The sequence below is a fragment of the Aedes albopictus genome, chromosome 3 (assembly GCF_035046485.1).
Source record: "Aedes albopictus strain Foshan chromosome 3, AalbF5, whole genome shotgun sequence".
Classification (NCBI taxonomy): Eukaryota; Metazoa; Arthropoda; class Insecta; order Diptera; family Culicidae; genus Aedes; species Aedes albopictus.
Window position 1 is genome coordinate 31,442,539 of NC_085138.1, and position 26,737 is coordinate 31,469,275.

Sequence of the window (26,737 nt, forward strand, 5' to 3'; positions counted from 1 at the left end):
TTCGTCATAGGGAGGATGCAATTTCCGAAGAATTTTACCAACTTTCAAAAAACACAATTAGTATTGCAATATAATTTTTGACCATCCTATGTTCCATAGCGCCTCGTTAAAGGTATGACGGAAATTGAATTCATAGGGCGACGAGAATTAAACTGGATAGACGGAAATAGACTTTAAGGAATAATTGTCTAACCCTATTTCAATAAAATGGTTGTGGTTCTATAATAAACTATTACATTATTTTTAAGTTAATTTGTTACTAACATTTTGGTATTGAAAATGATTAGAGTCGACTATGGAGCATTAGGCACGGTGCTAGAAAACATTGGTCGGTGCTTCGTGATCGTACGACGAGAAAATCAAATCCCTCCTTCTTTATTCAATACTCCTAGTCACAACACCGTACGTCTTCTGCCTCGGAGGTGCTAAGGAACGAAAGTGTCGGAGAAAACTCTCCGAGGACATTGTCTTACGCGCGGCAGCCAGCGTAAGTCGTGCCTCCTCATTCCATCCGATCTGGCATTCACCATCTGCTGCCGTCTTCTGGCTCTTCTGGCCTTGTGCCTCTACCCCGCTTCCCAAAGACCGTGCGGTGGCAGGCAGCAGTTGCTATCACGCGCGAAGCAAAACATCTTCTCCTGATGGGGAAAGCAGAAGCAGCAAGCCAAACACTCATTAGGCCGCCACTGACTTGATGCGGGGTCTTAAACAATGGATGAAGAGGGGCACACTTCTGCTACTGACTGCTGACTGCTGGCTGCAGCCGGAAACGTTTAAGGCTCCGATGCCGCACACAGGCACACACGGTAAAGCAACAACAATGGGCGGAAATGTCGCGTAATAACTGCAAGATTACTTTCGCCGGCTCAGCTGGGAGATTGCATTTAGAGATATAATGACAAAAGTGCATCGCCAAGATAACACCTCTTATGTATACGGACGGGCCAGAATTATTTTGTTGTTCAACCATGATTAACAGCTCGCGTGTGGAACGCCTTTCATTCTTCTTGGCTAGATGTCCAAGCTAGGACAAAGTCTGTTTGTTTGATTTAAGTTTCATATCAATAATATTTGCTAAAATAAACAAATTGTGTAATACCTATTTGATACTAAAATAGTTTAACACTTAAATGTTATAATTTTTTCTAACCTATGTTTGCTTTCGTGATGCCTATCAAATGATTTTAATGAGAGAAACATCTCACCCGAACTTCATCTTTTCTACAATGATAACGAGGATAGATGTGGTAAAACCCAAGTAACACACATGTTATATAAAAGTTAGACAGCGCAAGTTTTGGTTGTATAGAAGTTTATTTTACGTTATTTCAACACAATGTAAGAATTACGTAAAATAAACTTCTATACTACCAAAACTTGCGCTGTCGTAACTCTATTATAACATGCGTGTTGCTTGGGAAGCGCGAAATAAAGCACCGTGTGCTCTTGACTAATGATTCAAAAATGATTCTAAATTACCCACTAATTATGAAGATTTGAATATTCCCACCGTTCACCAGCCAAAAACCATTGATGTGGGCGTGTGTGTTATTGCGTCATTCGGAAAAGTACATCAATTTTCCCCGCGAGCACGCCGCTCGTCTTGATCCACCACGAAAATTTCAAACAATTGATGAAAAACAAACAACGGAACCGCCACACTGCCACCCAATTCAATTTAATGGCCTCGGCATGGCACAAAGCACGGCGCGGCGTGGCACCAGGCGGCGCACAGCAGCGGACCCAGCTGATGGTGTGAAAAATATGGCACTAAAAGTCATAAATACAGACAATTTCCACACCATCATCGCCGAAGTTCGTTCGAAAAACGTGATTAACGTTTCAACAATCACGACGACGACCGATGTGCTTTGTCTTGCCTAAATTGCTGTTTGTGTTTGATCACATTAGAATCCGGTGTATGAACCGCAAAAATGCGCCTTTCAATTCAGCCCAGGAGTGTCATCCATCTTTCCGGTCGTCGTCGTTGGTTGGTAGGAAAAGGAATTTTGTTGCTTTATATCTAGAGCAGATTATACACAAATCACTACCAGTGCTTCGTGGTTCGTGAAATGTATGGCGAGTCATAGCTACGTTATCTACCACAACCACAAATTGAACTTGTTAAGTAACAATCCGGAGCATCTGCGTGCATGATGATAATTCCACCTCTTCAACGAGTTTGGCCGGAATTCGAAGGGCATAAAACATGTTAATGTGGGAGTCTATCCACAGAGTGATAAATACGGCAGCGCGGGAGGTGATAGGCATTGCTCAAGGACGACTTAGAAACGGGTGGTTCGACGGATGAGAAGAATATTGCCAGAAGCCGGATGCTGGTTTCTGGGACCCGTCAGAACAGGGTGTTGTAATAGGCAGCGAGAGTTACCGAAAAACGAAGCCACTGGAGAAAAAAAACCCAAATTAATCCACCTAGTGGTGATAGTGCCTTTCTCGTCGCATATGTTCTCACAATCCTTCCGTCGACGAAAGTCAGAGTGTTCCTGAATCCGGATATTAATAAAGAAAAGCAAGCATTTTATCAAAGCCATCTTTGAATTGACTTAATACTTATTGATAGCACAAATACCGACATTATGTTGTATGTTGTATGTTGTATAAGCAGGGCTGAACATTATCAGACTTCTCAGTTGACTGCTTGAGCACCTTCATTGGTACTGGAGGCTGATCAATATCAAGACGAGACTAACAAGCTCAGATATAACGTTTTACACTATCACAGATCACTTTGCGGTCCTCGACTAAGTTTTTTCTGCACATTTAGGCTATATTTTATTGAACGTTGAAAACAAAAACGATAGGTAGTGAGTATAGTCTGTTTGCATGTGGGTTTAATTTGTCAAAATTTTGTTCTCTTACACATATTTATCGCTTGCATTAATTTTGTTTACTTTCGTAGTACCGGTGATGCACCAAACGCTGGTTGTGCAATCCTACTGGTAGTCGCTAATGTGGTATGAGCCTATTTTCTAGTTAACCGATCCTCGGGTTATTCAAAGAGCCGTGATGTGATGTGTCGCATGGTTAATTTGGTTTCTTGCGATGCGGTACTGAAACAGGTTCCGGAGCACTATCGGGTCTCCCAAATATAGTCTGAGACTATTTCATTGCTAACGTTCATTAAATTATCCAAATAAACACGATTTGATTTATCTCATGCATGGGTATAGAACACTTTTACATTTGACCACTTCCAGTGGGACACCCCGAACTGGTTTCGGGGCACTACCGGTTGTCTAAAATATGATCTGAGCATCTGAGGTTATGTTCTTACGAATCGATCATCGTGTTTTCAAAAAAGCTGCTGTTTGATGCACTGTCAAAACCCCGCGTATTCATTACTCTTTAATACGACACATTCTTATTCGTACCTCGCTCATTTGTCGACATTTGTCGAATCAAAAAATGATCAAATGTCACAGTGTAATACACTGAAAATACGAATGATCCAATATTGTGCTGTTACTCCCACCCGCAGCGGCTCCTCGTGCAGCTGCTACTACCGGAAGTTAAAATTTGAGATCAATCGCAGAAGCCAACAAACGAAAAATGAACAAACTGTCAATTCGTATTACTACAATATCTGTAGGATTTGTGTTCAAAAACAAATCCTACAATCTAAACAAAAACTAAAATAGAGTTAGTTTATGGAATTGAAAGTTTACCCAGGTAATTTGATAGCAATCATTGTCGCATGCATGGGTGTGGTTCATTTGTGCATTTCGCCAGTTTTGGCGAGACACTCGAAACTGGTTCTGGAACACTACCAGTAGTCTATTTTCTTGCTGACCGTTCTTCGCGTCATCGAAGAAGCCATTATTTAATGTGCTGCGTGCATGCGTTTGGTTTCGTTCTACATTTGACCACATCCGGCGGAGCACCTGGAACCGGTTTCGGCACACTATTGGTTTTCCAGTGTGGTCTATGATTGTTTTTCTTGTATTTCGCTAGTATGAAGGCTCTTTCAGTCTATATTAAGCAGCTAAAACGCCTATTGCATCTACTGTCCTACGTTTTGGCGTGTATTTCACTTACATACCGAAACGTAGGACAGTAGATGCAAAAGGCGTTTTAGCTGCTTAATATAGACTGAAAGAGCCGTAAAACTAGAAAACATTCGTCATACAGTCGTCGTTAACGACTGTATAGCAGTCAGTCAAATTGTTTTTCTTGTTAATCGTTCATCAGGTTATTTAAAAAGTCATTAAATGTGTCGCATTTATGAAGTTGTTTCACCTTTACGTTTGACCATTTTCTATGGAACATCCGTGATCGATTGCGGAACACTACAGGTAGTCTTAAATATGATCGGAAACTATCTTTTGCAAAATCAGGATACCTAAATGCCGCAATTTCATGTGTCGCATGCATGAGTTTGGTTCACTTTTATGCTTGCTTACTTTCGGCGGGGCACCCGGAATGGAATCCGAAACAGTACCGGTAGTTTCTGATGTTGTCTGATTTTCTTGCTAATCGTTCATCAGGTTATTGAAAAAAAACAGATTTGATGTGTCGCATGCATGATGTGTCGTTCACTTTCATAGTTGGCCATTTCCGGCGGAACACCCGGAACCGATTCCAGATCACTACCGGTTCAAATATGTTCTGAGAATATTTTCCTGCATACTGTTCATAAGGTTATCAAAAAAGCCACCATTTGGTTAACTCTTTTACTTGGCCACCTTCAGCGGGACATCTGGAACCGGTTCCGGAACACTACCGGTTCCGATATGATCTGAGAATGTTTTCCTGTTGATCAGGTTATCGAAAAAGCCGTGGTTTGATATGTCGTATGCATCGACTTAGTTTATTTTTTTGTTTGGCCACTTCCGGCGGGACACCCGGAACCGGTTCCGGAACATAACCGATTCAGATATGGTCTGAGACCGTTTTCCTGCCTACCGTTCATCAGGTTATCAAAAAAGCCGCGGTTTGATATGTCACATGCATGGGCTTAGTTCACTTTTATGTTTGGCCACTTCCGGCGGGACACCCAGAACCGGTTCCGGAACACTACCGGTTCAGATATGGTCTAAGACTATTTTCCTGCTTACCGTTCAACAGATAATCGTAAATGCCGTGGTTTGATGGGTCGCATGCATGGGTTTGGTGTATTTTCATGTCTGGCCCCTTCCTGGGGTACCGGTCCGGAACACCTAAATGGTCATAACTCCGGAACGGCTGGACCGATCCGAACCATTTTCAATAGGAAACAATGGGACCAGATTCCGCGTCGAATGAACCGTCGGTCATTGAAATCGGTTGAGGTTTACTGCCAAAAAGTGATGTGAGTTTTTTTGTACACACTCACACATACACACACACACACACACACACACACACATACAGACATCACCCCAATTCGTCGAGCTGAGTCGATTGGTATATGTGGCACGTCCCTCCGAGCCTTCTATCAAAAAGTCATTTTTGGAGTGAACATATAGCCTTTCCAGTACACTTAGTGTACGAGAAAGGCAAAAACATAAGGAAAATGTGAAGGCTCAGGCTCAAGAGAGTATGGAGAAAAAGGATATGCGGAGGATTTACGGAACTGTCAATGACGTGCGGAATAAAAAATACAGTGCCTTCTCCCATCATGTACAACGACCGTGATGGAAACTTGCTGACTGAAAAAAAACCAAATTAATCCACCTAGTGGTGATAGTGCCTTGCTCGTCGCATATGTTCTTACAACCTTTCCGTTGACGTTAGTCAAAGTGTTCCTGAATTATGATATTTTTTAAAGAAAAGCAAGCATCAGAGCCATCATTGAATCGAGTTAGAACTTATTGATGGCACATAGTTCGGCGTTATGTTCAACGTAAAAGCAGAGCTGAATAATATCAGATTTCTCAGTTGACTGCTTGAGCAGCTTCACTAACACTGATCAATATCAAGACGATACTAACTACAGTTTGGGAAACCATGAGCTAAGATATAACTTTTAACACAATCTCAGATCACTTTGCGATCTTCGACAAAGTTTTTTCTGCACATTTAAGTCTATATGTCATTGACCGTAGTGAGACGTCTGTTTGTATTTATCGCTTGCATTACTTTCGTAGTTCCGGCGAAGCACCAAACGGTGGTTGTGAAAGGCTACCGGTAGTCTCTAATGTGGTATGAGCCTATTTTCTAGTTAACCGTTCCTCAGGTCAAAAAAGCCGTGATGTGATGTGTCGCATGGTACATTTGGTTACTTTCGATGCGGTACCGGAACAGGTTCCGGAGCATCACCGGGTCTCCCAAATATAGTCTAAGACTATTTCATTGCTAACGTTCATCAGGCTACCTTAAAAGTTACGATTTGATTTATCTTATGCATGGGTAAAGATCACTTTTACATTTGACCACTTCCAGTGGGACACCGAGAACTGGTTTCGGGACACTACCGGTTGTCTAAAATATGATCTGAGGCTATTTTCTTACGAATCGATCATCGTGTTATCAAAAAAGGGTCTCCAGTTGGCCTAGTGGTTGAGGCTATGGATCGCCAATTCAGATCCGGCGGGTTCGATTCTCGTTCTGGTCGGAAAAATTTTCTCGACTCCCTGGGCATAGTGTATCATTGTACTTGCCCCACAATGTACAAATTCATGCAATGGCAGGCAAAGAAAACCCATCAATAAATAGCTGTCGAAGTACTCTAAAGAACCCTAAGTTGAAGAGAGACAGGCCAAGTTCCAATGCGAACGTCGAGCCATAGAAGAAGAAGAAGAAGAAGAAGTTTTTTTTAATCAAAAAAGCTGCTGTTACTCACACCCGCAGCGGCTCCTCGTGCAGCTGCTGCTTCCGGAAGTTCAAATTCGGTGCTTTCCGACACCTGATCCGTTTGGTGATCAACGGCAGTGAACTTCGGAAGCCAACAATCGTAAAATGATCAAGCTATCATTTCGTACAACCACAATATTTGTAAGATTTGTTCCTACAATCCTACAATCCAAGGTTGCGACCATTCATTTGCAAAGATTTACATTCATTTACTATTATCTCAGTTCAGAAGCATGCTACCGAAAAACAATGTAGGGATGAATTTAACCTTGTAATTTTATCTGAAAGTTGGCCGAATAACATTGGGGTCGCAAACGTATACCAAAGTCGTGAGCGAGCTGTAAAGGCAACTCTCCACGCGGTGAATGTAAATTACATTCACGCTGTGGAAAGTTGCCTTCACAGCTCGCTCACGACTTTGGAATGCGTGTGCGACCCCAATGTCATTCGGCAAACTTTCAGATAAAACTACAAGGTTAAATTCATCCATACATTGTTTTTCGATAGCATGCTTCTGAACTGAGATAATAGCAAATGAATGTAAATCTTTGCAAATGAATGGTCGCAACCTTGCTACAATCTAAATTAAACTAAAATAGAGTTAGTATTTCCACCAGAGATTCCGCTATGAATTGCTCTGGGATTCCTCCAAGATATCATCCAGGGGTTTATCCTAAAATTCATCTAGAAATTCCCCAAGAGAAGAATTCCTCCAAGGATTCCTGAAGGAATTCTTTCGGAGATTTCTCCAGGAATTCCTTCAGGTATTGCTCCAGGAATTTCTTTGGTGATTCCTTCTGAAACTCCTCTCGGGATCTCTTTAAAAATTAATTCAGGGATTCCTTTAGAAATCTCATAAATTCTTTCATTATCTTTTCCAGGGGAGTTCCCAACAGTTTTTCCAGGATAATTTTTAAATTACTTAAAAGATTTCTAAAGAAATTCCTCCAGCGAACTGTATTACAATTATTTGGGACAAACTTTAGAGTCATGCATAAAGACGCCAAGAAATTCTTCAGGAAGCAATTCTTTCACGAGTATCTCCAATAAATATTCAAGAATTCCTGGTTCCGGGTCATTTAGCCGAATGCCGTTTGGCCGAAAATAAATGATGAACTTAAGTGAGCATGTCACTATTCCTCGCATCAGTATAACTCGAAAGAACAGCCTATGATTCAAAGAAGGAAAAAATATTTGATAAAATATTGACAGATTCAACGCCAACTCATCCCTGAATGTCAAAACTAGAAAGAATAGCCTTTGATTAAAAGTAAGAAATATTTCTGATGATCATATTGGTAGTTGGAATGTCAAAAACTTCCTCTGAATTATTTTGAACATAATTCGGCCAAACGGATTTCGGCCAAACGAACATTCGGCCAGATGGCATTCGGCCAAATGGCGTTCGGCCAAACGGCATTCGGATAAACAGCATTCGGCCAAATGGCCGAACACCAAAATTCCTTCCTGCAGCTACTATAAAAGAATGCCTTCAGAAACTCATCCTGCGATTCTTTCAGGAATATATCCTCAGGTTTTTGTTTTTCTCCAAGAAATCCTTCAAGAGATTATTCATTGATTTTTTCAAGAACTCCTCTTTTGTAGGAATTGTTCAGATGTTGGTTGATTTTTGATTGTCTTGCTTATCAATTCCCACAAAAATGGTCATTACTCAGAAACGAAAAAAAAAAACACATCTTGAAAATTTTACAGAATATATATACCTTATAAAATTTCCTTCCAATATTTTTTTTTGGGAATTTTCCCGGACTTAGTAAATAGTTTTTCCGAATTTTTCCAAATTATTTCCCTCAACAGTGAACAATTTAGTGGAGAACAATATTCATTTTTTTTTAATTTCTGTGAAAATTTACTTATGATTTCATAAACAAATGTATCTACGATGGTGTGTTCTCGAGTTATTAATTTTCAAAGTAGGTGGTGTCTGTGAAAAAAATATGTTTTCACTGGAGTTTTCCGAAAAATTAGGAAACCCTAAATTGGAAATAGTTTTTGTAATTCAGCGTACAAGATTTGGTGCGGAATTCTGTTTACCACGCTGAGGCCGATTGAGGAGTCTTTCGTTGGCGAGAATCTTGCTAGTTTTCGTGAGTGCCGATCAAAAATAGATCAGATGGTCATCCTGCGGTAGATTCTTGAGAGTAAATCTTGCACAACCATCACTTGTCTTTTGATTTCAAGGCGGCGTACGATTGAATAGAAACGAGTTATGGCGGATTGTGATCGAATATGGCTTTCCGGCGAAGCTGCCAAGACTGATACGTGCGACGCTTGATGGATCGAAATCAAGTGCATGGGTTTCGGGTGAAATTTCGTCGTCGTTCGTAACCTTACAAGGACTGTGATGCTCTTTCGAACTTGCTTTTCAACATAATACTCAACTGAAAGGAGCGATAAGGAGAGCTGGTGTGCAAAGGAACTGGACGACATCTGGTGGCGTCGCATGAACTACGAGTTGTACCAAGTATATAAAGATGGATATAGTAAAGCAAATAAAACACGGCAGGCCACGGTGGGCTGGTCACGTTGATCGTATGCCGGTGGAACAACAAGCTAAAATCACATTTAACAGAGAATCAGGAACGGACCATCGACTTCGTGGTAGGCCTTTTGCAGTTGATGAGAACCTAACCCAAGCAGCACACATGTTACAGAGGAGTGTCGACAGCGCAGGTTTTTGGTTGTATAGGAGTCATTTTCAAGTTAGTTTGCCTTTAAGTTAGAATTACATGAATATAGCTCCTGTGCAATCAAAAACCTGCGCTGTCGACACTCCTTTGTGATATGTGTGCTGCTTGGGAAGGACTTCTGGTGTTTATGTCGTTTTCCAGGGCACGAGGAAGCTGCCAAGCCTCGTCGTTTAAGTGGTCCAGTGGAAGGCTTCTAGTGTTTATGAACCCCCCTTCCCCACCTTCCATCCGTTCTAGCGTCCCATCTCAATCTAGCGTCCCATCTCATCTCAAGAGAGCGCCTGATAGAAATACCGAGGGAACTAACCCGAAGTGACGCTTTCTTTGCAAACCCTGAAGATCCCTTACCATCCCAATTCCTGATCTTCAAAGTTTTTCAGGCCCACTAATCAGTAGCTTGGGGAATACTTGAGAAGAGGTTTGATAACAAGAAACTTGTCGTGAAGACATACACCGAGTTTTTGGAAGGAATGCTGTGAATCCTTGGCGCGCATCATCGATGATTTTGAGCGAAACCTTAAGTGATAGAGAAATTGGAGATAGACACTCCATGGTAGGGCGTTCTTTTGGCGTATATGCTTTGTGCGCGTTTAGACTGTGCTACACTCAAAAATTGGAAGTTCCTGAATACGAAAACGTCCTTAAATTCCTTTCTTCAATCCCGCAATCGTCGTCGTCAAAGCCTTGTAATCCAGAACTGCCTATCGTCGAACGGGCTGACATTGGGCCACTATTCCGCACGTTTTGAATGCGACGTGAATGCATATTGTGTGCTAGACTACTAGAATACATAATTCTAAGATATTTTGCATTCACCGTCGTATTCTCTGGCTTATACTGAATCTGTGGGATCCATGGACCAATGTTACCCCAAACGGCGGTGCATCAGCACCAGTTCGATCGTCCTAATCAAAAATGAGACACGCAGTTACAAGCTGCTTGCCGAAATCCTATTGGTTCTGCAAGCAGGCACCGTATTCCCCTCTTCAGTGCGAACCCTTACGCAACCACCATTATCCCAACGTTTCGAACTAATTAGGAAAAAATTCGCTTTGCATTAATTGCTCCTCGCTTTCCCAACTCGTGAAGAAGTGTCGTCTAGCTGCTGTCGCTTATGCCTTCCAGGGATGCCATATATACAGATTTATTTGTATTATACAGATTTTTGAGCACCTGTACAGATTCCGTTTTATATGAAATAAAGATTTTCTTTTGTATAGGATACAGATTTTTCACCCAAATTTTATATGGGATACAGATTTTTGAACAAGTGATACAGAAAATCATCTGGTGCGGGCAGAAGTATAAAAAATACCACACTTCATTCTTCGGATGGTCGGAATCACCAAGGAGCTACCGGCTAAGGCATTGAACATGCAAGAATGAAACATTTCCGCACACATCGTTCTAGCTGATCCTACCTTTCATCAACCTGGTCCCATCGACATGATACTAGGGATCGAAGCTTACTACGAGCTCGTCGACGAAGGTCAGACGACCTAACCGTGCTGCAAATAACTGTTCTCGGATGGATCGTGTCTGGCAAGGTTGATTCATCACCGTCACCAAGAATCAGCCATGCCCACGTCTGCAGTATTAGTTCTCTTGAATACCAGTTGGCATGCTTCTGGGAACTTGAGTTGTGTCAATCCAGCAGCAATCTTTCCGTCGAAAACACGCATTGTGAAGCATACTTTTCTACCAACACCGTCTGCGATGAAACCGCTCGCTTTGAAGTTCAGTTTCCAAAGAGGTCAGCACCACTCGTCGATTCTTCACTTCGGAGCAATGCTTGAACACCAATCCGCAACTGAAGCAGGCATATTCGGACTTCATCAAGGGGTACAATAGACTGGGTCGTATGGAGGATGTAGCCCATTTGGAAGACCAACGCTTTTTCGTATTATCTGCCCCACCACTGCGTCGTTAGACATGACAGTCTGACTACCATGCTCGTGCGCTACTAACACAGAAGATTTCTATATGGATTCTAACTTGAAGCAATCAGATATATCTTCCAATTTGTGCTAAAAGAATTAAATTTCGATAAGTTCTAGTGAAGTTATGATTTTTTAAAGTTCGAAAAGAGCCGAATAACACTAAATTGAGTTGAGAATAGTAAGAGGAAATACCTGTTTTGCATATTTTGTGTTAACGACTCAATTTTTTTCTAAAACTATGTCACCGATAATAAAAAATGTAAGGTGAGCCGTGAGTTCGACTTCATTTAAATACAAGCTGTCCCCGGTAAACTTAGCCCTACATACTGCGTGTTTAACGTTTCATGTCCCTATCCAAGCCTATTGATAAAAATTGTATAAAAAAATGATTTTCAAAAACTCGTTTTTTCATGTTTTTGCCTTATTAACATTTCTTTTGGGACAAAACAAAGACGACCTTCCGTTCGCTAGTTATGCGAACATATGCCACTGCATATTTTTTATTTTTCTTATGTATAGATTCTATTGTTTACAAAAAAAGGACCAAAGGATACGAATAAATACCGTGCAGTGATAATTTAAACTTTGCTCAGCAATGTGGTCCTAGATTTTTTTTTCTATTTTTAACCATGGCATTTAGGGGGGTTAGAAGCAAATGAGTGTAGGTGACCAAACCCACATTCGAGTTTATGAGGTTTAACCCATTAACGCCCGAATTATGCCACAATCACAGTAGATGTCTGATTTTTTCTGGAGTACCTCAACTCCATAAAAGAAAGTTATTGCAGTCATTTAAACGGAAATCTAAGGTGAAATTTTCGTTTTAATACACAGTGGGGCATATGCACGTGAAATGTTGAAAAAAATATTTTTTTTATTTTTTTTTGCGCAGTTACTTTTTTCTATGAGCTATGTAAATCTATTCTAGATGACTGATCATAGTTGATATTCTCCTAATAAAAAAAAAAGTTACAGTTTGAAATGTTCCAGAAATGGATTACATTAGTAATAACTAAAACAATCTGCTAGTAGCTTATCAATGGATAGTTTTCAACAGTTTTATGCATTTCAATATGCATTATTCTAATAATTTGTATATATAATAGGTTGATATTCGGCATTCTAGTAGTATATCCTGCCCACCGTATCCTTCTGGCTTTCATTTTTATAAAGCTATGGAAAATCATGGACGAAAACGGCTTTCCTGGGAAGCTGACTAGACTGATATTGCTGTGTGCATTCGCAATGCAAATATCAAATGCAGGAACACCAAATATGGTAAGATTTTCTAACAAGTTACCCGATGCCAGTGGGAGCATTTACATCCTAGGTTGGCGGTGGTTTAGATATGGTTGCTAATTTGCCTTTGGTAACACTGTGTTACCGCGTTTGAAGCGCATTTGGGCACCGTTTGCATCTTGAACACACTCAGCAATAAAAGCAACGATGGAGGGTGCGCAAAATTTCGTTTCGTAAGGGTTTCGGGTGAACTATCCAGTTCATTCGAATCTCGCCGGGGACTGCGAAAAGATGACGGACTCTCATGCCTACTCTTCAACATCGCTCTAGAAGGTGGGATGCGACGAGCGGGGCTCAACAGCCGGGGAACGTTTTTCACAAAATCCGTTCAATTTGTATGCTTTATGGACGACATGAACATTACTGCAAGAACATTTGGAACGGTGGCAGAGCTGTACACCTGCCTGGAACGCGAAGCAGCAGAGGTCGGACTGGTGGTGAATGCCTCAAAAACATAGTACATGCTGGTAGGCGGAGCCAAACACGACCGGATTCGTCTGGGTAGTAATGGTACGATAGACGGGGATACCTTCGAGGTGGTGGAGGAATTCGTCTACCACAGATCCTTGGCAGACAATTAAACGTTCCATAATAAATACAAAATTTCCCATAAATAATTCGAAAAGTCCCAGTGAAGAAACAGGGGTGTAAGCAGTAATAAATTACAAAAGTTCCATAAACAAATAAAAAAATGCATAAATAAATCAAATGTTTCCATAAATAATTGATTTTCGAGCAATTAAAAAAGTCAAAAATGCAATGAATAAATCAACTGTTGCAATAAAAAAGCCATTTTTCCCGCCAAATAACTTCGAATTTTCCATAAATAAATCCGATTTTTCCATAATAAATTAGAAAATTCACAATAAAAAAATATCGAAAAAGCAATAAAAAATTCAAAAAATGCAATAAAAAATGACGAAATTACCCATGAAAAACAAATTCAGGAAAGTATGAGACAGTGAAATGCTGAATCGCACTTATATGATTGAAACGACTGAAAAACTTGCCTAACTATGATTGCAATTTACCGAGCAATCGCTTGCTGTCCGAACTCGCTATCGCTCGTCGGACCTAAAAAAGGGATAACATCTATGTTTGCATTATACCGGGCAAATTCTTGGATCTGTGGTTTGCCTAGAACCGAAACGACGCAGTTACGGTGCATCGGATATCGGAAACTTCGGCGGCCTTCTGCCGCCTCAGTCCCTCAATCCTCTATGCGGCTTCGCCGCATGGTCTATGCATTTTTTTGGCTCAAAATGCATTTACGTTTATTGCTCGTTTTTTGACATTTATTGATAATTTATTTTTTCCTTTATTGCACTTTTTAAATAATTTATTGCTTTTTCGATATTTTTTATTGTTAATTTTCTAATTTATTATGGAAAAATCGGATTTATTTATGGAAAATTTGAAGTTATTTGGTGGGAAAAATGGCTTTTTTTATTGCAACAGTTGATTTATTCATTGCATTTTTGACTTTTTTAATTGCTCAAAAATCAATTATTTATGGAAACTTTTGATTTATTTATGCATTTTTTTATTTGTTTATGGAACTTTTGTGATTTATGACTGCTTACACCCCTGTTTCTTCACTGGCACTTTTGGAATTATTTATGAAGAATGATCACTTTCTTATGAGTCGTTTATATTTTAGCCCAGATCCTTACTGACGGCTGACAACAACGTGAGCCACGAAATTCGGAGGCGCATCATCAGCGAAAGTCGGGCCTACTACGGGCTCCAGAAGAAACTGCGGTCGAAAAAGATTCACCCACGCACCAAATGCATCATGTAAAAAACGCGAATAAGACCGGTGGTCCTCTACGGGCACGAGACATGAACCATGCTCGAGGAGGACCTGCAAGCACTTGGAGTTTTCGAGCGACGCGTGCTAAGGACGATCTTCGGCGGCGTACAGGAGAACGGTGTGTGGCGGAGAAGGATAAAACAACGAGCTCGCTACACTTTATGGCGAACCCAGCATCCAGAAGGTGGCCAAAGCTGGAAGGATACGATGGGCAGGGCATGTTGCAAGAATGCCGGAGAACAAGTCTGCAAAGTTGGTGTTCGCAACAGATCCGGTTGGCACAAGAAGGCGTGGAGAGCAGAGAGCACGATGGGCGGATCAGGTGGAGCGTGAAGTGGCGAACATCGGGCGTGACCGAGGATGGAGAACGGCAGCCACGAACCGTGTATTATGGAGAAATATTGTTGATTCAGTTTTATCTTGCACTTGTTGTTATACTAAATAAATGAATTAAATGAATCAACATCTTATTCTCATCTATCTCAGCTTCTTCCGAAGCTCACAGTGGAATTGATTTCCACTGATGATGCGTGATCGTATTTTACGGATCACATAATTTACAGCTGTGGTTATATGGACCAGAGTCCTTTATGTAATTCTATTCTCGAGATACACAAGTGAAAAATTTCTATGAATCATTGAAGCCGCCTAATGGGAAAACATAAACCAACCCATTCATCATCGGATAATGACTCTCCTGAACGAGCACGAATAAGAGAGGAGAATGGAAGACGGTGCAACATGCTTCATTTTCCACGGTATTAGCAAAGCTTACTAATCTGTGAATAGACCATTGGGCATTCAAGTCTTCTGGCCTCTTACCAAATTGCTGGGCGCTAATTGATCAAATTACGTCCAATTTATCTATCTACAACTATTTTGCATGAAGCCGACCAATCAGTAGGTCGGCTCCAGAGGCACGTTCTACCCAAACGAATGTCTTTGAGATGAGAGTCACAATGAACCTGAGTAAAGATAACAAATTGATAGCACATAGCATGTTATCGAAAATAATGTTACCGTTAGTTCAAGTTGATAACTAATTATACTATTGTTCAATATTATATTTAGTGACGGCAGTTTGATACCTAGCTGGTTTTGTTATCAATCAGTAGCAATGCAGTTCTATTTCATCGTAAAAACTACTTTATCAATATTTTTTCAGAATTCTTAGAGCCTTCTTGCGCCCCCTAGCGGACAAATCTACAACCAACTTGTTCACTATTAGATTGCTCTTGATGTCCTAATCGACCTTGTCGAAGTCAAAATTCTTCTATATAGTCTGATTCTCGAGATACAGAAGTTCAGAATTTGTAGGGCCCACTAGCGCCACCTAGCGAATAAACCTAAAATGAACTAGTTAACTATCCATTAGCCCTTGATGTCCTGATAAACTTTGCTGAAAACTAAATGTTTCTATGAAGCCTGATTTTCGAGATTCAGCAGCTAAGAATTTTTAAAACTCACTAGCGCTACCTAGCGGAAAAACCTTTAATCAACTAGTTCACCATCGGATAGCTATTGATGCCCTGATCGACCTTGCTGAAGACGAAATTTTTCTATGTAGTGTGATTTTTGAGATCCAGAAATTCAAAATTTTTAGGGCTCATTTGCACCCACAGAGCCCACTTGCGCCACCTAACAGATAAACCTAGAACCAACTAGTTCACTATCGGATAGCTCTTGATGTCCTGATCAGCTTTGCCGAAGACAAAAATTGTCTTAGTCTGGTTGTTGAGAAACAGAAGTTAAGAATTTCTATGACTCGCTAGCGCCACCTAGTGGATAAACCTAGAATCAAGTAGTTCAGTATCGCATAGCTAATGATGTCCTGATCGACCTTGTGGAAGACGAAATTTTGAAATTCTTCTATGTAGGCTGATTCTCGAGATACAGACGTTCAGAATATTTAGAGCCCACTTGCGCCACCTAGCGGACAAACCTACAATCAACTAGTTCTCTATCGGATAGCTGTTGATGTCCTGATCGACAAAGCCGAAGAACCTAGAACGAACAAGTTCACTATCGGATAGCTCTTGATGTCCTGATCAACTCTGCCGAAGACAAAATATGTCAATGTACTCTGGTTTTTAAGAAACAGAAGTTAAGAATTTATATGACTCGCTAGTGCCACCTAGTGGATAAACCTAGAGCCAACTAGTATAGTATCGGTTAGCTCTTGATGTCCTGATCGACCTTGTCGAAGACGAGATTTTGAAATTCTTCTATGTAGTCTGATTCTCAAGAAAAAAAAATCAGAATTTTTCGAGCCCACTTGCGCCACCTAGCGGACAAACCTACAATCAACTAGTTCACTATCGAATAGCTGTTGATGTCCTGATCCACTTTGCCGAAGACGAAATTTTTCTATGTAGTCGGATTCTCGAGATACAGAGGTTTAAATTTTTTAGGACTCACTAGTCCTACCTAACGGATAAATTTAGAACCAACTAGTTCACTATCGCATAGCTATTGATGTCCTGACCAACCTTACCGAAGACAAAACTCTTCTATGTAGTCGGATTCTCGAGATATAGAGGTTTAAATTTTTAAGGACTCACTAGCGCAACCTAACTGATAAACCTAGAACAAACTAGTTCACTATCGGATAGCTATTGATGCTCTGATCAACGTTCACAGTTAGAAAAAATCACCGACTTCGGTAATGTTTTACCGAAATCTCAACCGTTAAGTTTGTTTTACTGGAAAAATTCAGTAATAGTAGCAACTTTTACCGAAGTTCGTTAGAGTTTGACAGATAAACGATAACATTTTACCGAAATTTGTTATTTTTTTACAGAATTTCGTTAAAAATCCTTTACCGAACGCTCAGCGGTTGAGATTTCGGTAAAAATTACCGAACGCGATTAGCTGTGTTGCCGAAGACGAAATTTTTTTTATACATTTGGATTTTCGAGATACATAGGTTTAAATTTCTTAGGACTCACTAGCGCCACCTACCGGATAAATCTAGAACCAACTAGTTCACTATCGGATAGCTATTGATGTCCTGATCAACCTTACCGGAGACAAAAATCTTCTATGTAGTCGGATTCTCGAGATATATTGGTTTAAATTTTTAAGGACTCACTAGCGCAACCTAACTGATAAACCTAGAACAAACTAGTTCACTATGGGATAGCTTTTGATGCCCTGATCAACCTTGCCGAAGACGAATTTTTTCTATACATTTGGATTCTTGAGATACAGAGGTTTTATATTTCTTAGGACTCACTAGCGCCACCTACCGGATGAATCTAGAATCAACTATTTCACTATCGGATAGCTATTGATGTCCTGATCAACCTTGCCGAAGACGAAATTCTTCTATGTAGTCAGATTCTCAAGATACAGAGGGTTAAATTTTTTAGGACTCACTAACGCCACCTAGCGGACAAACCTACAATCAACTAGTTCACTATTGGAAAGCTGTTGATGTCCTGATCAACTTTGCCGAAGACAGAATTCTTCTATGTAGTCAGATTCTCGAGATAGAGAGGTTTATTTTTAGAGCCCACTAGCGTCATCTAACGGATAAATCTAAACCCAACTAGTTCACTATCGGATAGCTATTGATGTCCTGACCAACCTTGCTGCAGACGAAATTCTTCTAAGTAGTCGGATTCTCGAGATACAGAGGTTTAAATTTCTTAGGACTCACTAGCGCCACCTACCGGATAAATCTAGAACCAACTAGTTCACTATCGGATAGCTATTGATGTCCTGATCAACATGGCCGATGACGAAATTCTTCTACAGTGTCGGACAAAACAATAAGACCACTGGTCCTATTTCATACAAAATGACCAAGTTTGGTGATATGGTACTCGGTTTCTAGTAAACCGATTTGGCTGAAATTTTGACAGTTGACATGGAATGACGGGAATTCTGATTTGTATTAAACTGATTGAATTCTGTTAACTGCATCAAAAGTTACAAATATACGGTGCGACAAAATTCCAACATCAGATTTTTATGATGGTTTTTTGTGGTCAATTTAATAAAAATGTCCCCAAGTTTAAATGGCATCCTTAATTTTAGTATTTGTTTATCAATCATCAAGTATCAGATACAGATATATATCCTTTGATAATGGCAATCTGAAAGTGGTCCTATTATTTTGTCGTTTCGCATATCTGTAACTTTTGATGTAGTGAACAGAACTCAATCAATTAAATACAAATAAAAATTCACGCAACTCCATGGCGACTGTCGAAAATTCAGCCAAATCGGTTCACCAGAAACGGAGCATCACATCGTCGAACTTGGTCATTTTGTATGAAAAATGGCTGGTGGTCTTATTGTTTTGTCCGACACTGTATGTAGTCTGATTCTCAAGATACAGAGGTTTAATTTTTTAGGACTCACTAACACCACCTAGCGGACAAACCTACAATCAACTAGTTCACTATCGGATAGCTGTTGATGTCCTGATCAACTTTGCCGAAGACAGAATTCTTCTATGTAGTCAGATTCTCGAAATAAAGAGGTTTATTTTTTTAGAGCCCACTAGCGCCACCTACCGGATAAATCTAGAACCAACTAGTTCACTATCGGATAGCTATTGATGTCCTGATCAACCTTGCCGAAGACGAAATTCTTCTATGTAGTCGGATTCTCGAGATACAAAGGTTTACATTTTTTAGGACTCACTAGCGCCACCTAGCGGATAAACCTAGAACCAACTAGTTTACTATCGGATAGCTCTTGATGTCCTGATCAACTTTGCTGAATATAATTTTTTTGTATGTAGTCTGATTCTCAAGATACGAAGGCAACAGTATTGGCAATGGCTGTTGACGAAACACCTGTTAAAGCACAATGTTTCGTGATCACTAGTGCCACCTACTGGAGCGAATTCGTACTAAATTATGTCCTATCGAAGAGTCCTTGATCTTCTCAACAACTTTGCTGAAGACACCAGTCATTCAAAATACTTCATTTCTCCGCAGTTACCGCAAAAGTTACTGATCTATAAATAGATCACTGGGCGGAAATGGGTTAAGGTTTTTTTTTCCTTAACTTTTCATCCTATATACAATGTATGGAGTTCAGTGATGGAATTACTCTCATCATGAAGCAATTCGCGAGGTTTACACATGGTCACAAGGTTAACTCACGATTCCGAGAGTAAACAGTGTGTGAGTATATTCGAACCCGCCTGCTTCGTGAGTAAGAAGCAAAACAAAAACAGAAACACTAATGAGTTTTTATTCGTGAAGAACTAGTGGAGGTGTGGGAAGTGGGAAGTGTTGTGGTTATAATAGCAAACCCAGTGATTATCCAACATACACTAATGATTTATGCTTCATTGTTCCTGAAAGCAGCACTGTCAGTCGTTATAATGCGTTTTTCGTCTAAATTGCAAAAAAAAAAACTCACGAAGCTTCGCAAATCACATGCGAGTGCTTGCCAGCTTCGTTTACTCACGAATAAACAAGTGCGAGTATTCTCTGACCCCTGTTGTTCACGAGTATGTTTGTTTTGGTTTGTGTCTGCTCAGCGGCAATCTTCATAATTTTCCATCTCTGATGGAGTTTCAAAATCAACCCAATTAAGGGCGGACGGGACGGTCGGGGAAATATCCGCCATTGCTTTGTTGCTACTAAGATGGTAATCTCAGATTCTACTTCAAATTTTGCAACAAAAACCTATCACTGTGTATTAGCCTGGTACACGGTTTGTATGGGAAAATATAAAAAATGGAAAAACTCCAACTCCTGTATACTTTTTGAGCTCCATTTTGGTCCCATATCAACTGTGCAAAATTTCAGATCGATCGAAGAAACTATATTTTAGCGCCCGCCATTCTTAGTTTTTCATACGATTTACTATGGGGAAAATTTACTTCTTCAAAGAAAAATCGCTTGAGATCAACCATTGATCCCTAAAAATAAGTCGTTAAATGATTTCTATAGATAACTTCACGAGGAATCAGACCACCGAAGACCGCAAAGCGATGTGACATTCGTGGAAAAAGTTATTAAGCCTTACCCGATCGATAAAATGACGAGATTTTATTATTTATTGTTATTCCTTACGTGTTAAACAGCGTGGGCATGTCATTCGGTTTTCAGTCAATAACTTTTTCCACATGCCTTTGATCGCTTTGCGGTCTTCAGAGGGTTTGTTCCTCGTAAAATTTCCAACAGAAATCATTCATCGATATATTTTTAGGGGTTAAGTGGCAACCTGTGGTGATTTTTCTTTAAAAAAGTGATTTTCCCCATAGTAAATCGTATGAAAATTTAAAATGGCTGGCGCTAAAATATAAATTCTCCGATCGAGCTGAAATTTTGCACAGTTGATATGGGGCCGAAATGGAACTCAAAAAGTGTACAGGAGTAAAATGTATTTTGGTGTCCCACACTACTGTGTATGCTCACTTGCAGTGCATATGCTGATTGTTTTTCAGCATCTTCAGTGCGATAGAACTCGAGATTACCATCTTCAAAATCGCGAGGCAAATTATTAGAAAGAGAGGCAAGATAGGAAAAATAACACGGCGTCCCGTTTCACCTTAAGAAGCCAACGGTGCTGAGATAACTACATATTCTGAATCTGCATGTCAATTTGAGTCGAAATCAAAATTTTCATGTTTTTTTTTTATTCTCAACCACTCATCCTAACTTACAGCTAATCCTAAAAATGATCTAAACCAGAGATGCCAGATGATTTTCTGTATCACTTGTTCAATAATCTGCATCCCATACAAAATTCGGATGAAAAATTTGTATCCTATACAAAAGAAAATCTGTATTTCATATAAAACGGTGTTCAAAATCTGTGTAATACAGATAAATCTGTTTGTATGGCATCCCTGATCTTAACCCTCCTTGTGCATTAGGGTAATTTTTTTACCCAAATTGTATACTAAGTCCACAAGGTGTTCTCAACGTGCCGCATTAGGAAGGTTAAACAAGTTCCTAAAAGTTTGAAATCTGTTATTTTTTTTTTTGTTTTTATACGTTTAGCTCAAAATCGACCAAATGGTTACTTATACCCCTTTGCATCTGGGTTCCTCATTTCTTATGTGTGCATCAGTTTGGAACTTTTGGCTCACCGCTAGGGCAGAATTTTGAATCTAGTGTGGTCCGATGTCCGCTAACTGTAATAGTCAACAATTCTTCAGCAACATAAATATTTGAAATCGGGTAAAACTTGATAGTGAAAGTAGAGAACACTCTAAGTACATTTCCTTGGACATAGAATATCTTCGCGCCTGTCACATGACATACGAATTCAAAAATATTCATTATCAGAAAAAAAAACTCTCAGTTGATAAATAACTATGCAAATTGTAATTGCAACACCATTCTAGAAGAATATTGATTTGCTGGAATCTCAAAAGACTTGATATACTCTGCACTTTGGCCTGTCACACAATGCAGCTGCACTTAACCATTAAATATCTTTGTCCTGGGACTCCTTGGAGCAGGGATGCCAGATGATTTTTTGAAAAATCTGTATCACTACTTTCAAAAATCTGTATCCCATACAAAATTTGGGTGAAAAATCTGTATCCCATACAAAAATAAAATAGCTCCTCTAGCTCAAAAATCTGTATTTCATGTAAAATGAAATCTGTACGGATGCTCAAAAATCTGTATAATACAGATAAATCTGTATATATGGCATCCCTGCCTTGGAGGTACAAAGAAAAAGAGTAAAACAATGTTTCTTTGTTTTCAAACAGGAACCCAAAACTTAAAGTTAACGTGTAGTAACTAAAACAGGTTTTTTGGGTGCCCCGAAATGTGGGGGCCCGGAGCCCGGGTCCCCCCGGCGTTCTCCTCCATTCGGCCTTGCGTAAGCAATATGTTGTTAATTAGGTATTGCACGGCTCAAAAACTCGGCAATTGTTGCACACCTCATAAGAAAAGCATGGAGTGTATAACAGTTGGCGAGTTGTTAAGCTAAATGCAATAGTTAGCGATTTACCCTAGTATGATTGCAACTATTGCAAAACTTCAATACATTTTACGAAAACGACTAAATGAAAACAAAACCAGTAATGATATATTTATTGAACTTTTAAGACCAACAAAGAGTTTATTTTATAACAGGATAAGTTTTACCAGCCATTTTTATCCGCATTTTCCAAAACGAGTTACCTAGTTCTAAGGCATTGTCCACTTAGAATCCAGACGGACAAAATTACGTGCATCTCAGGGATGGAATAACAAACATAAAAGGTGAAGCCCTCAAAACAAAGATTATTTATAGTAGTTTCATGGAAAAATTACATCGAAATTATTTATTTTTATTTTTAATATATTTTCTCACTTTTTCCGTGTTAACCTTCTTAAAAATCTGCACAACTGTGGTAAATTTTAGAATCAACCCCTTCGGCATGTTAGTCCAACAATCAGGTCGTCTATTCAATTTTGTGAGTGCCTTAATTAGTCTGATTAGGACTCCGAAGAAAAAAATCCAAAAGTTTTTCATATTGCGAAAGGAGGGGCAATTTGGTGAATAGAGTGAACGCGAAATTTGAGTGTTTTTTTTTTCTGTTGATAAACACAACCCATCTATGACGATACCACTGAACAGCTCCGGCTGCCCGTAATAGATCATTAAAATAGGTTAAACCTCTATAGATCCCTTGTGTGCGTTTTTGAAAAGCAGCACACGGTTATTGAGGCTGTTATCCTTGTATAAATTCGTTCTCATTATCTCGTTTTAAAAAAACGATGCCCAGAGTTCGGACTCCCAGTGATCCAAAATGTACTATCAAAAACTGTAGTTTGCATGATAATCGTGGATGTATGGTCTTGACTATCATGCAACAAAAACATTCACGTATGACCAGATGAAATATTCATGGGTGACTGTGACATTTTTTTAATCACGGCAAAAAATGTAGTGGATTTTCAAATTGAGTGAACTAAAGAAATACCAGTGGTTCCGAAAACTGCGAATGGGATATGCGTATAACCGGACCGGAAGTGTGAAGAAGCGGAGACAAAGATTTTCGGATTGTGCGTTCCGAGGGTCATAACCACCAATGGAGCAGGGGAACAAAAGTCAGTGGCTCCCAACTGAATAGTTACGGCCCACGTCTAACAAATCAAAAAGTCTCATGCAATACGGATATTTTCAGACCTGGCTAATTGAGTTGATGTTGAAACCCGATATCCTAGGCCATTTTGGAATTAAATATGGCGCTTGGGGTTTCTGGGACAATACAGGGACACTACTGAGGGTTTTCGCCATCGTCAAAAACGCCTTTGTAACGACTTTGAAATCAAATCCGCTGAAAATGCTCTGAAGCTTCTTGGAATGTCTCCAAAATCCCCAGAGACCCCATGTAACGCACCTCAGACCCTCCGAAACCCCAGAAAACGCCATGTAACGCCTCCGTAACGTTTCTGAAATCTGCCGAAAATGCTCTGAAGCTTCTTGGAATGGCTCCAAAATCCCCCTAATACCCCCAGAAACCCCATGTAACGCATCTCAGACCCTCCGAAACCCCAGAAAACGCCATGTAACGCCTCCGTAACGTTACTGAAACCCGCTGAAAATGCTCTGAAGCTTCTTGGCATGCCTCCAAAATCCCCCTAATACCCCCAGAAACCCCATGTAACGCACCTCAGACCCTCCGAAACCCCAGAAAACGCTATGTAACGCCTCCGTAACGTTTCTGAAATCCGCCGAAAATGCTCTGAAGCTTTTTGGAATGCCTCCAAAATCCCCCTAATACCCCCAGAAACCCCATGAAACGCACCTCAGACCCTCCGAAACCCCAGAAAACGCCTCCGTAACGTTTCTGAAATCCGCCGAAAATGCTCTGAAGCTCTTTGGAATGCTTCCAAAATCCCCCTAATACCCCCAGAAACCCCATGTAACGCACCTCAGACCCTCCGAAACCCCAGAAAACGCCATGTAACGCCTCCGTAACGTTTCTGAAATCTACCGAAAGTGCTCTGAAGCTCTTTGGATGCCTCCAAAATCCCCCTAATACTCCCAGAAACCCCATGTAACGCACCGCAGACCCTCCTAAACCCCAGACAACGCCATGTAACGCCTCCGTAACGTTTCTGAAATCCGCCGAAAATGCTCTGAAGCTTCTTGGAATGCCTCCAAAATCCCCCTAATACCCCCAGAAACCCCATGTAACGCACCTCAGACCCTCCGAAACCCCAGGAAACGCCATATAACGCCTCCGTAACGTTTCTGAAATCAGCCGAAAATGCTGTGAAGCTCTTTGGAATGCCTCCAAAATCCCCCTAATACCCCCAGAAACCCCATGTAACGCACCTCAGACCCTCCAAAACCCCAGACAACGCCATGTAACGCCTCCGTAACGTTTCTGAAATCCGCCGAAATTGCTCTGAAGCTCTTTGTAATGCCTCCAAAATCCCCCTTAAACCCCCTCAGACCCCAAGTAACGCCCTTGACACCCTGTAGCACGAGTTATCCGCATTTTTCTTTCGCAGTTTTCGGAACCACTGGAACTCCAACTCTACATTTCAAAACTGTCATTTCGTACTCCAATCATCTTGATTTGTGTTACAATCATGGTGCCAAATGCTACATTCATGGTAGACGACATTGATGCATCGACGGCAGCATGAATGTAGTGTGTGACGGTAGCATGCAACATTAGTCATGACGGTAAAGGCGTTGCGACGATAATGAAAAAAATGTACTATACGGTTCACTGGTCGGACTTCTTGTCAAATCTTTGAATTCCAAGCAGACTAATCAATGAACCCAAGCTTTAATCTTCTGGGGACACTTCTTTATGCCATGACTAATATCATCTGTGCACAAAACACATAATGGTTTTGAAGAAATTAACATTTTTGCGACTGTCGTACCTGACCACGCTAAATTTTCAACGTGTTTGTGCAAGATTTTTTTCTTCTCTTGTCTTCAATCTGAAATAACTTTTCACTCGTTGCAAGAAAATCGATGAAATTTTCACAATTTAAAGAGAACTAGTGTAGGATCAGACTGCTGGAAAAGAATGAAGATTGTGATCATTGAAAGCGTCCCTAGAAAATATGCCATGCGTCCGGATTCTAAGTGGACAATGCTTTAGCATTAAGGGGGCGGAATGATCTCAGAAATTGATGTTCACCAATACTAACTTCGCGCTTTAGTTTTTAAAATGTTGTCTTGCTCCTTGTTTTTGGGAAGAACATAAACTTGCAAAGATTATAAACTTCAGCTCATTTGGAATCGCTAGCTAAAAATTAATGCTAATGCTCCATTTAACGTAAACCCAACGCATCAGCTCAAATTGATTAATGGCGACGCACCATTTAGTAGCCAGATCACTCACCAGTTTTCACTCGAAGACTATCCGGTATGGGAATGGCCAACGTGGTGGGGTTGAACGGCGTGTAACGTGGCTGATGCTGCTGTTGCTGCGGCGGTGGAGTTGGCGAGGGCGGATGATGTGTCTGCGTCTGAGGCGAGAGCCCCGCCGTCACTGGAATCTGCGGCAGCAGCACCGGCGGCGGAATCGGTCCCAAGTGCTGATGATACTGCTGAACCTCCGATAATGGGTCATCCTGTTGACCGGCGACACTGATCATGTTATCTGTTCTGTTCACTGTACACTACCCGGTTCGGCACGGCACGCGAACGGGAACGCGGAGACCGTAAATCAATCCGATAATAAACAATCCGGGCGAATCCCGCGGGTCCGAACAGCAGCGGGTGGTAATGGTCCGGCCGGATAAACAAAAAACGGGCGCACGCTACAATACGATCGCGATCGCGCGTACGGACCATCCGATCAATGGATGGACTATTTCTGGACTGACCCACACTCGAAGATCACTGCTCTGCTTGTCCAGATCGGCCCCGAGCAGCGGCTACTGGTCGTCGTCGTCGTCGGCCAAAAGGCGCAAATGTTTTGACAACTCCTCCAGCATCTACGGATCGTTGATCCTCGTCCTCGGGGGCAACGAAGGGCGGGGAGGTTACTACAAGGCACGATCGGTTTAAAAATTTCACCGAAAATCAGTTCATTTGTTTATAGCGAAATCCTCCCAGGCGCGGTGGCGATCGTGCCAAACTAGAGACCAAGAGAAAGAGCGCGAGAAATTCTGTGAATGACGGCCGTTGGCAGAAATCGAGAACCGTTTTGAGCACGCGTCCGGTGGCAACTAAACGCGCCAGCCTCGGCCAGCCAGAAGAGTTGATCTCCGCCCGTCCGTTCGTCCAGA

The 26,737-nt window shown here is 40.8% G+C and overlaps 1 protein-coding gene across 2 annotated transcripts in view; it reads right to left on the reverse strand.

Annotated features, from left to right (window-relative positions):
• LOC109419190 (band 7 protein AGAP004871) overlaps positions 1-26,371 on the reverse strand; it is a 177,170-nt gene extending 150,799 nt beyond the window's left edge. Inside the window, exon 1 of one of the 2 annotated variants that reach the window (XM_029867153.2) lies at positions 25,846-26,371. In XM_029867153.2, coding sequence (XP_029723013.1) covers positions 25,846-26,101 — 256 coding nt within the window. In that variant the 5' untranslated portion in view covers positions 26,102-26,371. The remainder of the gene's footprint in view (positions 1-25,845) is intronic. The other variant, XM_062859515.1, reaches the window with a different exon arrangement.
• Between the last annotated feature and the right edge of the window lie 366 nt (positions 26,372-26,737).